Consider the following 17,586-nt stretch of genomic DNA (forward strand, 5'->3'; position numbering starts at 1 on the left):
GGGGATCAAACCTGTGTCTCCTGCATTGGCAGGCGGATTCTTTACCACTGAGCCACCAGGGAAGCTCATCTTTGGGAGCCTTGAGTGTTACAGCACCTATAGGCAAAGTAGCCAGATGAAGACTGTAGTCCTGCTCACTCTGGTCTAGTCCCCTGGGAACCACCTACTGTGTACAGGCTGTAGCTGCCCACCATATTCATCTAGAAGGCCTTTACCTTAGTCAAACAGCTAGCTGTCTTGGTCGACACATGGCTAAGTGACCCAGTGGCTCGACAGCCAGCTATCAAGGGTTTCAGTGACACTGTCTCTGAATGGTTCTAGAGATACCTAGATGCATCTTTGAGCCTTACGGGACTGGTTAGGTATAGCCACAGGTCACAGAGCACTGTCAGAGCAATGAACACACATATGCATGTGCACACACACGTGCACACGTGAAATTCGCAAGGCAACTCCAGTGCCCAGACACCAAACCTGTCATAGGTGAGCTTGGTCTGAGTTATAAGGAAAAGTGGTCACTGCTGAATTAGGCTAAGACAGTACAAAAGACACCCTGGGTCTCAGGGTGTCAAAGACCAGATCGCATGCTTCCTCGGCCCATGGATTGACTCATTCTTTCCTGGAACTTCCCAGCTGTTTGACAGAATGAATCAAAGCAAAGACTTTTGGTGTTTGGCCCATGGCAAAGATGAGTTTGAAAACATATGTTGAGTTTCAGCTGGTGACCCCAGACTTCCAGATTCAAAAGAGACTTGCATTTTCCAGGCATCAAAGACTCCCTCGCTGCTGGCTGTAGATATAGATGCTTCCCAGCCATTCATGGGGGTGTGGGTGGGACTCCTTTACGTTTCCAAGAGCTGAAGACCAACTCATGTACATTTATGGAGCGTGTCCCCAGAGCTGATGGCATGGGCTACATTGGGATGTGGCCAGGAGATTAGCTTCAGGGGACATCTTTGCAGGAAGCCTTCTATTACCTCCCACCACACTCCCAAGCTGGTCCCCCTACTCTTTGTCCCCATAAGCCCTTATCCTCTGTATTACATACATTTGGGCTGTCCTCCAAATAGCTGTTGTTGTTTTTTCTCTAACTTGTGTCCAGCTCTTTATGACCCCATGGACTGTAGTCTGCCAGGCTCCGCTGTCCATGGGATTCTCCAGGCAAGACTACTGGAGCGGGTTGCTATTTCCTTCTCTGGCGGATCTTCCCATCCCAGGGGTCAAACCCGAGTCTCCTGCACTGGAGGTAGATTCTTTACCACTGAACCACCTGCCCTCCTCCCCCAATAGACTATAAGCTTAAAGACAGGCTCTGAGTCTTACCCCTTTATCCATGACATAAAGTTCAGCACAGCATGGGCACACGATGATCTTTGTTGATAAATGCATGACGCTACGTAGGGCTCAGGAGAGTCTCCGTGGATGCAAGACTGGAGCTCAGTTACAGGACATAAGGTCAGAGGGTGGGGCTAAAGTTGCTGACCGCCCTTGAGCCTGTTGATGGGGATCCCGCCCACTCCGTGGGAAGTGGGGTAGAAGGCCAAGGCCTCCCAGGGACACACAAAGCCACAAGGAGAGATCCCTGGCTCTGATGCTGTGGTGCCGTGTGATCTTGAGCAAGTCACATACCCACTCTGAGCCTCCAGCTACGGTTCATTCACCAGACTCTCTGCAAAGCTCTTGTGAAATAGCCATGAAGGTGCCCGAATGGATGCATCATCAGGCCTCTGTGTCCTGACTTCCGGAACCCACAGGAAATGCCTGATCTGCTTTCTCTTGCAGACGCCATCTTTCCCCACTTAGGTGCCTCCCTCGCTCACTGTCTCTCGGGCAGGCTCAGGCCCTGTGGTTAGAGGCCGCCCCCGTGGCCCCTCAGTGCCCACCAGTGTTGGCTCTCCCTGGGGGCACAGGTTAGCGTTCACACCTGTCTGGCGCTGTGGCAGTGGGGTCTCCACGATGCCTTTCTCATGGGCAGGGTTCAAGGGCGAGAAGGACCACTGGCGCAGCCGGCGTACCATCTGCGTGAAGACTCACGAGAGCGGCAGGAGGGAGATTGAGATGTTCGACTCGGCCATCCTGCTCATCCGGAACCCGTACAGGTCCCTGGTGGCTGAGTTCAACAGGAAATGCGCCGGGCACCTGGGCTACGCGGCTGACCGCAACTGGAAGAGCAAAGGTGAGCCGAAGGGGCCGGCAGGGCAGGGGACGAGCTGCCTCTTTATTCCTGGAGTCATCTGCTGACACATACTAACCGAAGTCCTACTGTGTGCTAGGTGCTGGGCGAGGCATCAGGGGTTGGCTAAAGGGGTCACGATTGCTACCCTCAAGGTGGGCGCACAGTCTAACCTTTGGGTAATGGATTAGAGAGACACAAGTCAGGGCGTTGAGTGACACAAAATGAAGCTGTCAGAAATACAGCTGTGTCCAGCAGAGTGGGTGGCGTGATGAGACACGAGGCTGGGCAGGCTCCTGCTTCCGTCCCTGTGTGATCAGCTGAGGCTGGTGGGTGTTCTCCCCATTCCCTGACACCCTCCCCCTAGGCCACTCTCTTCCCCAGCCATCCCTGCCTCCCACTGACTCCCCTTGAGCCAGCAGGCAGGCTGAACTCTGATCCCTCCTGGGCCTCTTACCAGCCCAGTGACCCCAGGAAAGCTGCAGACCTTGTCTTCTGAGCCTTGCTTTTCTCACCTTAAAATCCTATGGCCCCTACCTCTTAGGGTTGTTAAGGTCAGAGAAAGCAAATGCTTCCCACAGCATTGGAGAGTGGCACTAGCGGTAAAGAATCCACCTGCCAATGCAGGAGACGCAAGAGATGAGGGTTCGATCCCTGGGTCGGGAAGATCCCCTGGAGGAGGAAATGGCAACCCACTCCAGTATTCTTGTCTGGAAAATTCCATGGACAGAGGAGCCTGGTGGGCTATAGTCCATGGGGTTGCAAGGGTCAAATACAGCTGAGTGACTGAGCACATCACAATAGCCCAGTTATGGAAGCTTATTTTGTTGGGGGTGATTCTTGATATTGGCACCCTTCTCTCCACTGATCGGGGGGTGGGGAACACTGACTTTCTAAATTTGCTGGAGAAAAAAAAATCTCATGGACCAGATCATCTGTCCAAGATTGCAGCTGCCTCAACCCTTGCCCTGTTGAACATCACTGGTTAAACCGGCGATCACACCCATGTGTCAATAAGCATCAATCAGGCACCCCATTCATGTAGCTGTGTAGGAGCACCTGGGACAGGAAACCTTGTTAGCATCTTTATGTCCTTGGGAGGCCCAGCATCTGCCCCCACACACAGTTCGGCCCCCATCACCCAGACTGGATGATGTGCACAGTTGCCAAGGCAACATCAAGGTGAACTGAGGGTCATCTCAACAGAGAGGCCCAGCCTTGCTTGTCTAATTCCGCTGTGTCCCATAGGCCTGAGACCCTGGAATCTTCCTGCCCAGGGATGGTCCCAGAGGTCAAGGTCCATCAGAGGGAGAACCAGTTCTTGGAACACTCAGACCCCATGTGTCTTGGTGTGTTTCCAAGGAAATTGCTAAGGGAAGGTGGACCCAAGATCACATCTTTCAGGCAGGCTTGGGGCTCTTCAGAGCCCAGCCTGATAGTAACTGTCCCCCTCACAAGGTCACCCCTCACGAGATCCTCCCTTGGTTGGGGGATCTGGGAAGGTTGGTCCCAGGCAGTGGGTGATGGAACATCCTGGCCCCCAGGAGGTGAGGCCCCAGGCCTGCCAGACCGGACTGTGACATGGCGCCCCTTCTTTTCCCCCACAGAGTGGCCGGACTTTGTCAACAGCTACGCGTCGTGGTGGTCCTCACACGTGCTAGACTGGCTTAAGTACGGCAAGCGACTGCTGGTGGTTCACTACGAGGAGCTGAGGCGCAGCCTGGTGCCCACGCTGCGGGAGATGGTGGCCTTCCTCAATGTGTCCGTGAGCGAGGAGCGCCTGCTCTGCGTGGAGAACAACAAGGAGGGCAGCTTCCGGCGGCGCGGCCGGCGCCCACACGACCCCGAGCCCTTCACCCCGGAGATGAAGGACTTGATCAACGGCTACATCCGGACGGTGGATCAGGCCCTGCGCGACCACAACTGGGCCGGGCTGCCCCGGGAGTACGTGCCCAGATGATAGGCTCCAGGCCTGCTCTGCCCGCCCCACCGGGAGCCAGCCACCTCCATGGGGCTGCGCATGTGCTCGCTGGGACGCTCGCCTGCCGCTGCCTCCCTGGGATGCTCAGGGGAGGGGGCTGTGCCAACTGCACAGAGGCCCGCCCTGGGGCTGCGTCCCTGCAGCACAGGGACGCCTGGGCCTAAGTCCCGGCCAGCAGACCTGATGTCACAGGACAGATGCAAGGGGACACACACTCCTCACCAGACGTGCTTAGACCTGCCACTCTCCGCTCACGGTGTCCCGTTAATGCACCTAAGCCACCATCCTGGGCGTGCCTGACACTCTCGGACTAGCAAACACAAACGTCAGTGCAGGCACGCAGATGCCAGGTTATGTGTTCCCAGGGGCTGCCTGTCTGTCTCTCTGACACACTGACACACACGTGCACCCCAAGTTCTCAGGGACCTGGGGTTTCCTGTTGCCAGCCCAGTGCAGGCTTGCTGGCCAGGGGCTTTGACTGCAGGATGCTAGGCTGGGTGGGCTTAGTGCCCCGAGGAGCCAGGACCCTGGCCTGGAGACAGGCTCACAGTCTATGGCTGCTGGGCCAGGCAGCCCTGAGCGCATGTCTGCATCCCCCAGTGTGTGTGGTGTGATGACCAGCTCTGTAGCCCCGCCTCTCCCTTCTCTGTGGATGGGCTGGTGGCAATACGGGCAGAGCAGAGCTGCCCACAGCCACCCCCACCTCAGGACCGGCTGCAAGCTCTGTGCACCCCCCCCCCCATCCAATATCAGCACTCCTTGAATTGGCACCTCCTTGCCTGGCTTCTTTCTCTGACTCTCTCAATAAAGCTGGGGACTCACACCTTATCCCAGACACAGGGTGTAGGGGTGATAAGACCGGGGGTGGTGGGCGGGTTGGGTGGGAAGGGGCTGGGCCTCCACAAGAGGGCCTATATGCCAGCAGTGCCAGTAGAGGGGGGCGCTTGGGCTGGGCAGACCCAGGAGAGATGAGTCTTGGGGGCCACTGGGCTGGTTGCCCCACCCATCTTGACAGCTCTCCACAGGATCTCCCCGCTCCTAGTCATGAGGAAGTCAGGGGCAGCATGGCCCATCAAGACCCTGGGGGAGAGAATGCATTGCAGCAGCTTTGAACTGGTTCTGAGGAATCTCTAGGAATTATTCCAGTGGAGCGAAGGGGAAGGGGAATTGAAGCAGAGGGGACAGCATGTACGAAGGCTCAGAGGCTTGGAAAAACCCTTGTGTTTTGAGAACAGGTGAGTGGGTGTGGGCGCATGCCTCTGAATCTGTGCAAGAGGAAGGTGGGAGTGGGTGGGTGAGGACAGAGGAAGGGACAGAGAAAAGGACTCTCCTTACTGCCAGCTAGTGCTCAGCTTGGGAGGGGTAGGGGTGCTGATGCTAATTACCTTTTTGGGTCACCCTTCACTATACGTCTTGGGCTCAGAAATGGGGCTGTAGAGACCAGGGGGCTGAAGTCTAGAGGGTGAGGTGAAGCTGGGAGCACAGCCCAGAACAAGTGGGACCTAGGGAGGGCTGTCAGGAGCTTGGCCACACATAGACGCCTGTGAAGGAGAAAGGCGGATGGGCTTGAACTTGGGCAGCCCCTGAGTCCCTCTGCAGCTTCTGCAGGCCTGGGCTGGGCCTGCTGGTCTGACCTCTGCATCAGCAGGAGAAAGCAGGGTGAGGGGCTTGGGAAAGCCGGGCATGGGAATGTGGGACCATCTGCTCCCTGGCTGGAGATCAGGAACTGACAGCACCCCAGTGGGGGCAGGCAGAGCTGAGGGCCCTGGAGGAGAGGCCCTTCCTCAGAGGGAAGCCTCCCTAGCCTTCAATTTTTAATGAGTGGCCTTGAGTATCCGTTCCTACTGGCCTCCAAGTTCTTTCTGAGTCTCCCCCAAGCCCACACTGACGCTGAGGCCATTTTAGCTGGGGTTCAGCTCAAGGCTGGAAACTCCAGGGTCTTGATAAGCAATTATTGATACAGCATGGCTTGAGGATCAAGTATGCAATGAGCCTTGATGAGGCCGATTCTCCTGAGTAGCAGGAGCAGTTGAAATCCACTAGGAGTTTCCACCCTGCCTTGGAAGGGGGCCCAGGGAATACCTGCATCCCAGAGTGAACCTAGAATCTCAAAGGAGACTGCAGCCCTGAGTGATGGAGGAGAGGGAAGCCAGTCCAGAGACTGGCTCCCTGGCAGTGACTCTCACTCCCCTGGCCACCCAGTCTCTGGGGAGAAGACTCAAATGTCAAGGAGTCTGCAAAGGGCAGTGGAGTGGCTGGAGGACCGACTAGGACTGCAGCCCCAGGGCTCAGGAGAGCAGCAGTCCCAGCCTGTTCCTCCTGGTAGATGATGAATCTGTTCCCTGCTGGCAGGTACCCAGAGACCCTCGCTCCTTCCAGGTGGAGGGCCACTTGCTCAGATGGCCTTGGAGTTTACTGTGCACCTTAGCCAGGCATGCAGATAAGTGGAATGATGGGATCCGGGTGCATTGTGTTGAGTCAGTCCACCTCGGCACCTGATCCTGGACACTAGATGAGTAAGATGTTAAGGCCCCATGTGCTGATGGTTCTCAGCAGTCATCCCCCAGCTCCTGAGAAGCACAGGAAGGGGATGTATCTGTTCTTTTGGGAAAGTCTGTTTGTCCTTCTCCAAGTAAGGTCTCATCTCTAGCTCTCAGCTTCTCCATAAAGAGGACTCTGTCCCAGGCAGCCAAGGAGTAGAGTAATACAGGCTTGAATTTAGGAGGGAAGCATGGCAGATGTAGCTAATCAGACCAGAACAGAGAACTCCTGTTTACAGATTCCAATTTTAATAGCAAGGCTGTGGGGTTGCACAAACCTGTGTTAAAACATGTAATTTTCATGGATTTCATCTCCCGTTGTGGATCAATTTGGAAAAACCAAAATATATAATTTGAAAAAACTAAAACTCATTCTTGATAATCCCAGTGATGTGTTAATGAGAGAGAAGAATAGACAGGCTTCCAAACCCTGGGAAGAAAACTGCTTAATTATGTGAGCGTCTTATAATGAAGTCTCTTGCAGCTAAAATTAGATTTGGAGTGCATGAATATGCTAGAATGTTTGCACACCAGAATGCATTTTTTCTCCTTAAAAGTAGCAGGAGCCGTTTGGTTCTTAGGGGGCCCCAAGAGGGGAGATGGAAGTGCTGGGGTTGATTTTTGTGGTTGCAAGAATTCCTGGGACTGAGGTTTGTTTTCTTTTGGCTGGAAATTGTTGGAGGTGTTTAAAATGTGATGCTTCCAAAGTAGTTCATTAAGGTTTCGGGAGAAATTGATTGGTCTGAACCCACGTTGATGACCACTCAATATTTCCCAAGTTGGCCTGAACAAGGTCGAATTAGAGTAGAGTGGAAATAGGATCAAGTCTGCAGAATAAAGGGGTGGGTCATGGTCCCAGTTCTTCTCTGCTGTGATCTTAGAACAAGCCTTTTCTCTCTCTGGTCTCAGTTCCCCGTCTGTAAAATGAGAGATGAGTTGGAGGCTGTTGGTTGCATCCCTGATATTCATTTCCCCATTTCCTTTCCCAGCAGCCCCTGATGTATCTTGGCAGGGGCGGGTTATGCTCTGCTGGAGCTGTCTCTGTCATCATTTCTGGGGTAGGATGCATGACCTGGACTAAGCCCACACCTCATCCCATCTCTCTGGCTACAGTGATGGTCATGTTTCCTAAGGCAACGGAGCCAGAGGGAATTCCAAGACTGTTTCTGGAAATGTTGAGTAAAGACTCTTTTTATTCACCTTGCTAGATGTGAACGAAGAAGTAGGTAACCTTGGGTCTTGACAGTGGCTGTCTTGGGAATCCTGGAGGGGACCCCTCCCAGCATGAAGCTGACAACTGAAGGGAGAGTCAGGAGGCAGAAGGAAACCAGGTCATTGGTGATGCTATTAAGTATAGGATCTATCTTTGCCTGTGACTGGCCCTGCCTGTGGATGGTTTTGTTACCTGAGCCAATAAATTCCCTTTATTGTTTATGTTGGGTTGAGTTTGGTTTCTGTTACTTACAGCCCAGAGGGTTTTGACAAAGGGCTTGGATTGAGAGGCCCTGGGATTCTGATATTCTCTATCTCTTGTGGCAGAACTAGATGAAGACAGAGACACAAACAAGAATGAGCTGTCGGATTAAAAAGTTGCTTTTTACAGGAATGGGAGTGGATGCGAGATGCTCAGTAGGAAGCTGTGCTCTGTCAGCCAGGACAGGTAGCATTTTTAAGTTGGTACATAATGAGGTCACCTGGGTTTCCTTAGAAAAATCAATCCTCTTGATTGACTAACCCAAACCATAAATTGTCTCATTCAATCCTTACCAAATTTAATTTCTGAGACTGAGTTGCCCAAAGTTCAAATCCTTTATTTTACAGATGAGAAAAATGAGATTGGGAACGGGGGTGGGTTTCCTATGAAGCTTTGAGAATGAGGTGTGGGGGTGGCTAGGGCCAGAATATGGGCTCCTTCCCTGAAACCACCTGATTGCCTCTGTATTGCATCCCTATAACTCTTCCAGAAGTTTTTGGAATTGAGGCAATTGTGCACATTCAGCTTGTTTGGAAGTGACCCCATTCATTTCACTGCTAATTCTTTGCCAAGATATTTTTGGTGGGCACCTGAGTTCAATGTTGAGGGCCATTTATCAAGCATCCCCAGCACTTGAAAACTTCCTCAGAGGGAGGAGGGCTTTTCAAAGGACTAAAGTTAGAGACAGGGACCATAACTGCCTGTTGGAAGGAAAGCTATGACAAACCTAGACAGCATATTAAAGAGCAGAGTCATTACTTTGCGGACAAAGGTTCGTGCAGTCAAAGCTATGGGGCTTCCCTGGTGGCTCAGCTGGTAAAGAATCTGCCTGCAATGCAGAAGACCTGGCTTCAATCCCTGGGTTGGGAAGATCCCCTGGAGAAGGGAAAGGCTACCCACTCCAGTATTCTGGCCTGGAGAATCCCATAGACTGTATAGTCCATGGGGTCGCAGAGTCGGACATGACTGAGCGACTTGCACTTCACTTCACTTCATGGTTTTTTCAGTAGTCATGTACAGATGTGAGAGTTGGACCATAAAGAAGGCTGAGTGCCAAAGAATTAATGCTTTTGAATTGTGGTGCTGGAGAAGACTCTTGAGAGTCCCTTGGACTGCAAGGAGATCAAACCAGTTAATCCTAAAGGAAATCAACACTGAATATTCATTGGAAGGGCCGATGCTGAAGCTGGCTGGTACTTTGGCCACCTGATGGGAAGAGCTGACTCATTGGGAAAGACCTTGATGCTGGGAAAGATTGAAGGCAGGAGGAGAAGGGGGTGGCAGAGGATAAGGTGGTTATATAGCATCACTGACTCAATGGACGTGAATTTAAGCAAACCATGGGAAATAGTGAAGGACAGGGAAGCCTGGCGTGTTGCCATCCATGGGGTTGCAGAGTTGGACATGATTTAGTGACTGAACAGTCAATCAAATCAAGAGCTCAGAGTTTTCATTCCTAAGTCATAAGCATTCCAGGCAACAGAAAGGCCCTGCTCCTCCAAAGTATTATTAGATAAGTATCTTTGGTGGATCTGAGCCCAGCAGTCTGTGTGTGTTTATGTGTATGTGCAGGTGTGGGCTCTGGCTGCTGAAGACAGCTGTCCCTTTAAATCACACGCCAGCCATCCTGACCACTACAAGCGACAAGAGTCTGGATACTGAAAAAGCCAGTCTTTGTCAGGTCTCCTCCAGAATGGATAGTGCCTTAGGAGAAATAAAATCCTCTTAACATAAAAATGACTTTTGTTTATTCCTTCTCTTCTTCCTCTTCATTTTTTTAATTCGATAATCAATTCAATGGGCTTCCCTGGTGGCTCAGACTGTAAAGAATCTGCCTGCAATGCAGGAGACCTGGGTTTGATCCCTGGATGGGGAAGATCCCCTGGAGAAGGAAATGACTACCCACTTCAGTGTTTTTGTCTGGAGAATCCCACGGACAGAGGAGCCTGGTGGGCTACAGTCCATGGGGTTTCAAAGAGTTGGGCATGACTGAGCGACTAACACAGCAACAATCAATTCAACAACACTTTTCATTCACTAGTAAAGCTATATTTACTTACTTGTTTCACCGGCTTTGAAACCAGTGAAGACAGGAACAGTGTTGTATTTTTTTATATATATTTTGCTTATCTATTTGGCTGCACTGGGTCTTAGTTTAGGCACACGGGATCTTTGATCTTCCTTGTGGCACGCAGGATCCTTAGTTTCAGCTTGCAAACTCTTAGCTGTGGCACACCGGATCTAGTTCTCTGACAGGAGATCGAACCCAGGCCCCTGAATTGGGAGCACCGAGTCTTAGACACTGGACCAGCAGGGAAGTTCCATCAGGCATCGCTTCTTGATACCAAGGAGAACTGTCCTGGCCCCCCCATTCAGCCTGGCAGGGAACCAGCAAGGCAGGAAAAGCCTGGCCCGACATCCTAACAGGATGGTCCACTCCCTGGGGTTACCATTGAAACCAGCTCTTAGCATAATCCATTATTTCCTGTTATACTCAGGCTTCCCCTGTTCCATAGCCACATTAACCTCCATCAGATAATTAAGGGTTTGGCTTTCCATGAGAGACCTTAAATGTCACCTCTCTGCTACCCGATACGTCTTTGAATGACACAGGCTCTAATGAGATGTTCAAATATAGAAAACTGAGTGACTCCTTGCTTTGGTCATGACATTTATTCAGCCAGAGTGATGTGACTACACCACTACATTACTTATAATTTCCAGCTGACCTTGGGTGGTGGAGTGTAATCTTTAAGGAAACTATCCATTTAATCTCCCTCACCTTATTAGCATTAAATTACCATGACAAATTTTCAGATGTACAAAAGATGTTAGGATTATAATTCAATTTTCCCTTCAAACGGCCCAGTAGCCAAGGACAGTGGGACCATCTCTGACACCAGTGAGTTCTGACTGAGGAAGCATCCTGGGCCTGACTTGGTTTCCGGCCCCTTGGAGCAGCAAGCAGGGCTTATCCCAACCATAGCTGCCCTGTCCGGGGACCCTGTGCCCAAACCTTCTCTCTCTTTCTCTTTCTCATCACTGGGCTAAGCTTTGTTTTGCTGTTCAGGGTAAGGCCAAGTCATGGGACCGGGAAGAGGACATATGATGCAAAGGATGTCAGCTCAGATCTGACGGCTGCGCTGGACAGTGGAGCCCATAAGTGAATTGTTTTTTAAACTTTTACTTATTTACTTATTTTATATTTGGCTGCACTGGGTCTTCGTTGCTTCTCGAGGGCTCTCTCTAGTGTCGGCGAGCAGGGGTTACTCTCTAGTTGCAGTGCATGGGCTTCACATTGCTGGGGCCTCTCTTGTGGAGGAGCACAGGCTCTAGGCACACGAGCTTCAGTGGCAGCCCTCAGGCTCAGCAGTTGTGGAACATGGGCTTAGTTTCTCCATGGCACATGGAATCTGCAATGCGGGAGACCCGGTTTCTATCCTTGGGTTGGGAAGATCCCCTAGAGGAGGAAATGGCAACCCACTCCAGTATTCTTGCCTGGAAAATTCCATGGACAGAGGAGCCTGGCGGGCTACAGTCCATGGGGTTGTAAAGAGTCGGACTGAGCAACTTTCAATTTCATATTAGGAATATTTTCCCATTTTGCTATAGTCTTTTTAAAGATCTTCCCCCCTCCCCAAATTTCCTTTCTTTTCTAACTTTCCTGTCCTGCCCTCAATAGAGTCCCAGTAGTGACAGCCTGGTATAATCCATTCATACTGCTCTCTATAGTCATGAATATGTAAAACCATGTGTGTGTGAGTGTGACTATATCTATATCCATGAATGATAGTGCATCAGTTAGTGGAAGATAAAAAGGCATAACAATCTGCATTGTACAATCATATTTTTGCAAAATCATATGATGGTCCCCAATATTTGATTTCACTCATTTAGGAAGGTAGCATGATATTCTCTAGTAACCTCCCAAACAGGGAGCCTGCACCCCACTGCCACAAAGAAAAAAAATATTTAAAGTTCTATCTCTTTATTTTTAATCTCATCTCTAAAATTTCTATCTTGTATTTGTTTACCCTACACTTAAGATATTCACACATGCAAATAAATATCCATGTTCTGGAACTACATGCTATCATTAAATGAGCAATGAATTACACTTAGAGACCACCAGTCTACAGATTCAGGGGCCGCTTTATTCACAGTTCCCTTTGGATGAATATCTAGGCAGTTTCTAGCTAGGGCCACTACAAACTAGGCTGTAAAAAGCATCACTCTACATATGCATTTCTGCATGAGTGCTTTTAGATCTATAGGACAGATTCCCAAAAGTGAAACTGCTGATTCAAAGGGTATGTGTACTTACAATTTTTAAAAATTTTCTTTATTTTTGGCTGTGTTGGGTCTTCGTTGTTGTGCATGGGCTTTCTCTAGTTGTAGTGAACAGGGTCTACTCTCCAGTTGTGGTACATGGGTTTCTCATTGCAGTGGCTTCTCTTATTCCGGAGCACAGACTGTAGGGTACAGGGGCTTCAGTAGTTGGGGCACAGGGGCTTCACTGCCCCAAGGCCTGTGGAATCTTCCCAGACCAGAGATGGAACCAATGTCCCCTGCATTGGTTGGTGGATTCTTAACCACTGGACCACCAGGGAAGTCCTGTACTTACACTTTTAATCAATTCTGATGGCCTGCTCTCAAAAAATTTGTAATGATTCATATTCTCATTACCAATGTATACAGTGTTTATCTCCCTGCATCTTTACAGGTTTTAGGAATTATCACTCTTTTCCAGGTTTACCAATCCAGCAGATGGGTTGAGAAATGGCATCCAGTCTTTAAGGGCACTGTCATGTCATGGACTTCCCTGGTGGCTCAGATGGTAAAGCGTCTGCCTACAATGCAGGAGACCGGGGTTCAATCCCTGGGACGGGAAGATCTCCTGGAGAAAGAAATGGCAACCCACTCCAGTATTCTTGCCTGGAAAATCCCATGGATGGAGAAGCCTGGTAGGCTATAGTCCATGGGGTCGAAAAGAGTAGGGCACGACTGAGCGACTTCACTTTTCTTTCGTGGCATGTACAGGTGAGGGCATTAGACATTGGTAAGGGCAAGATGACCTCGAAGCTCCTTCCACTTCGTGTCCATGCTTTTCTAATTATCTGTTTTCAGAGCTCACCTGTTCCAGGTGTGCCTCTAGTCTCCATTCACTAGTCATTTCTGAATCCCAGAGATGTCTATGGAACAGTTGCCAGAAACCAACAAACCAAGGACTGGAAAGAAAGCGAGCTGAATGCCATCCAGAGGATCATCTTGCCAGTACTGCTCAGCTTGTAAAAACCATCTTGGCCAAACCCCTGCAATTTCTTCCAGAACAAATAATAAAAAGCAGTGTGCAATATTTCTAGGATGAGCATATTCATAGTAAATATTTTAAGATCAATGGCTGCACAAAATGCATTTTCCTTGGAGTTTCACTTTTCAAATGGCTTTGTATTAAAAGTGCAATTTCAATAAATATTCATGGGGAAATTCATTGATGTGTTTTACCATTTACAGCTAAAATTTGTAAGGTTCTGAGGGGAAAGAAAGACGTACAATGCGAATTTTACCCTCTTAGGAGAAAATTGGTGAAAAATGCATATGATACGCTTTTGTTTTTTCTGACAATAAACCCTCTGAGGCGGGGAGCTATCTTTGTACTCCTGCTCCTCTCCAGCCAGTTCCGGGGCTGTTGGCAGTGTGGGCAGAGTGGAACTGCAAGAAGATCTGACAGAGGAAGGTGTGGGAGGTGAGGAAGGCCTGTGTGCAGAACCTTTTAAAGTCCCCAGAGCCCCTTTTATTTTATTATTTTAATTAATTAATTAATCTTTGGCTGTGCTGGGTCTTTGTTGCTGCATCTGGGCTTACTCTAGTTGCGGTGAGCAGGGGCTACTCTAATTGCAGTGCTCAGGCTTCTCGTTGCAGTGGCTTCTCTTGCTTCAGAACACAGGCTCCAGTTGTGGCACATGGGCTTAGTTGCCCAGTGGCATGTGGGATCTTAGTTCCCAGACCAGGGGTCAAACCCATGTCTCCTGCATTGGCAGGCAGATTCTTAACCACTGGGACACCAGGGGAGTCCCAGAGTCCCTTTTAACATCCCTTTGGGCTCAGTTGGTGAAGAATCTGCCTGCAATGTGGGAGACATGGGTTCGATCCCTGGGTTGGGAAGATCCCCTGGAGAAGGGAAAGGCTACCTACTCCAGTATTCTAGCCTGGAGAATTCCATGGACTGTATAGTCCATGGGGTTGCAAAGAGTCAGACACAACTGAGCAACTTAAAAAAGAATCATCCACATCACCTGCTCTAACATGAGCACTTGGAGAAGGCAATGGCAGCCCACTCCAGTAATCTTGCCTGGAAAATCCCATGGACGGCGGAGCCTGGTAGGCTGCAGTCCATGGGGTTGCTGCAAGTCAGACACGACTGAGCAACTTCACTTTCACTTTTCACTTTCATGCATTGGAGAAGGAAATGGCAACCCACTCCAGTGTTCTTGCCTGGATGATCCCAGAGACGGGGGAGTCTGGTGGGCTTCCGTCTATGGGGTTGCACAGAGTCGGCCATGACTGAAGCGACTTAGCAGCAGCAGCAGCAGCAACATGAGCACTTACTGAATATCTGGTGTTATGCTTAAACCTTCTCAGTGGGAGAAGGTACAGGAAGAAGAAGTCACTACAATTCCCATTTTACAGATGAGGAAACTGAGCCTCGGGACGTTTAAATAATTGGTCCTCATGATCACCCAGCTAATTCAGTGGCAGAATGAGGATTCAGACTCGGGTGTATCTGGCTCTAATGTGCTTTGTTACTGGTCCCTCCAGGCCTCAGCGTCCCAGCTATAATTTCCCCAGATTGCCAGCTATAATTTTCCCAGATTGCCAGGAGTCGGCTGGGGCTGCAGGGATCAGAGGAAGTGAGCTGTTGTGCTAAATGCCTTCCTGTTTACCTCCTCGGCCTCACAGTGCCTGCTAGGTGCAATTTGGCCACCTGCTCTGCACACGAGGCATCCCACGGCCCCCGTGACATCATTCTTCTTGGCCCCTTTGCCTGTGGCAGGAAGCTAACTCACATAGGCAAAGCACTGAAAATCTGGCTGCTTATTCCTGCCAATTTCCTCAGAGTCTCGGGTGAATGTATTTATTTTTATAATGGCAGGTTGTACCCTTGGCAACAATCAGATCCTATTGTTCCCTTGCTTAAGGTGCTGGAAGCACTGCCCAAGGCCAATAGAATAAAACCCAAACGCCCCCTCCCACCCCTGCCTTGGCTTGGTATTCAAAGCCCTCTGTAATCTGGCCACATGACCATCCTCTTCCTTGTTGTCATCTTCATGTGATGCTCAGCTACTATAGATGGTTAGCTGTCCTTTGCCCGAGTTCATGGTCTTCTATTTCCTTGAAATGTCATTCTTTCCCATCTCTGACTATTAGAATCTTAAATACTATTCAAGACCCACTTGAATGGACCTGCCTCCTCTGAGGAGCCTTCTCTGTTCCCCCAGGTGGGGTTCACAGGTCTCTCCTCTGTAATCCCCACAGTCCATTTCCATGGTTCTGCCACTAACCCTCAATGGCCCTTGTCATATCTGTATCTGCCTTTGCAGTTGGACTGTGAGTTTTCTTAGGGCAGAGGCCATGCTATTTATCTCTGCTTCCTGAGCACCCCCCAGACACTTGGCTAAAAGTAATAGTAACAACCTCAGATAGGCAGATGACACCATCCTTATGGCAGAAAGCAAAGAAGAACTAAAGAGCCTTTTGACAGTGAAAGAGGAGAATGAAAAAGTTGGCTTAAAGCTCAACATTCAGAAAACTAAGATCATGGCATCTGGTCCCATCACTTCATGGTAAATAGATGGGGAAGCAATGGAAACAGTGACAGACTTTATTTTTTTGGGCTCCCAAATCACTGCAGATGGTGACTGCAGCCATGAAATTAAAAGATGCTTGCTCCTTGGAAGAAAAGTTATGACCAACCTAGACAGCATATTAAAAAGCAGAGACATTACTTTACTGACAAAGGTCCGTCTAGTCAAAGCTATGGGTTTTCCAGTAATCATGTATGGATGCGAGAATTGGACTAGAAACAAAGCTGAACGCCAAAGAATTGATGCTTTTGAACTGTGGTGTTGGAGAAGACACTTGAGAGTCCCTTGGACTGCAAGGAGATCCAACCAGTCCATCCTAAAGGAAATCAGTCCTGAATATTCATTGGAAGGACTAATGTTGAAGCTGAAACTCCAATACTTTGGCCACCTGATGCGAAGAACTGACTCATTAGAAAAGACCCTGATGCTGGGAAAGATTGAGGGCAGGAGGAGAAGGGGATGACAGAGGATGAGATGGTTGGATGGCATCACCAACTCAATGGACATGAGTTTGAGTAAACTCCGGGAGTTGGTGATGGACAGGGAGGCCTGGTGTGCTTCAGTCCATGGGGTTGCAAAGAGTCGGATGCTACGGAGTGAGTGAACTGAACTGAACTGAACAATGACAGCATCAGCGACAGTAATAGTAGTGGACTTTTATGGAGGATTTAAAAGGTGATTTTACTGAATCCTTCAGAACAATAAAATGACGCAGACACTATATCTAATTATATTTCACAGATAAGGAATTGGGGGCTTGAGAAAACTGCATGGAAATGAGGGAGCTGAGAATTGAACCTAGGGTGCCCAGTTGCCAGCTAACTGCTCTTACCCAGTGGTTCCATTCGGTGCTTGTGAAATATTTGTTGAGTGAATAATCAAACACATCAATGAGCAAATGAGTAATGAGGGGGAAAATCACACAAATATAGAAAAATTATCCACTCCATTGACTAAAGCATGGCGTTTCCTAGAATTTAAGTAATGATCATAAACATTTTCCTCCATCATCCAACGGTGGACCCCTCACCACTCAGGAAAATTCCATGGACACGCTTATTATAGAAGCCACACCAGTGGGTGTCATTCCAGATATGTTCCTAAGGGATACAGAGAAGCATGTCTCATCCTTTTGGGTCCAGGACAATTCTCTGATGACCCTCAGGAGGACAGGAACTTAGCGCTGCAACCAGGCCAGCAGGGATGGGTGCTTCTGGCTCATTTTCACAGCCCCTCCCATGATCCTCCAGGGACAAATACTGGTTTGAAAGCTGCTGCACAGTGTCAGAGAGCAGTGCAGGCAGGAAATGTCTGGAGAGTCCAAGGAAGCCAAATGGATGCAGGAAATGAAGAGAAGGGCAGATGGAGAGCCACCATGGCAGAGCGGGCGCCAGGCTGCAGCTGGGCTTTGCTTGTGGGGAACCACAGGTACTGACAAAACGGAGGTCACTGGTGCAGGAATGTGGAAAGAGTAACCTGTGTCTCAGTCCCAGAGACACCTAGCGTGCTGGATAAGCACTTGCCAGACAAGCTTAGCTCAGGGAGGGGCAGTA

General features: G+C 49.7%; 1 protein-coding gene across 3 annotated transcripts in view; it reads left to right on the forward strand.

The window, feature by feature from the left end:
- Nucleotides 1-8,128, forward strand: part of WSCD1 (WSC domain containing 1) — a 46,527-nt gene extending 38,399 nt beyond the window's left edge. For all 3 annotated transcript variants that reach the window (XM_081575817.1, XM_081575816.1, XM_081575815.1), the window contains 2 exons: nucleotides 1,976-2,176; nucleotides 3,781-8,128. In XM_081575817.1, the coding sequence (XP_081431943.1) occupies nucleotides 1,976-2,176; nucleotides 3,781-4,133 (554 nt within the window). In that variant the 3' untranslated portion in view covers nucleotides 4,134-8,128. The remainder of the gene's footprint in view (nucleotides 1-1,975; nucleotides 2,177-3,780) is intronic.
- The last annotated feature ends 9,458 nt before the right edge of the window (nucleotides 8,129-17,586 follow it).

Source organism: Giraffa tippelskirchi, chromosome 3 (genome assembly GCF_054371585.1).
Source record: "Giraffa tippelskirchi isolate mGirTip1 chromosome 3, T2T-mGirTip1v1.2.pri, whole genome shotgun sequence".
Taxonomy (NCBI): Eukaryota; Metazoa; Chordata; class Mammalia; order Artiodactyla; family Giraffidae; genus Giraffa; species Giraffa tippelskirchi.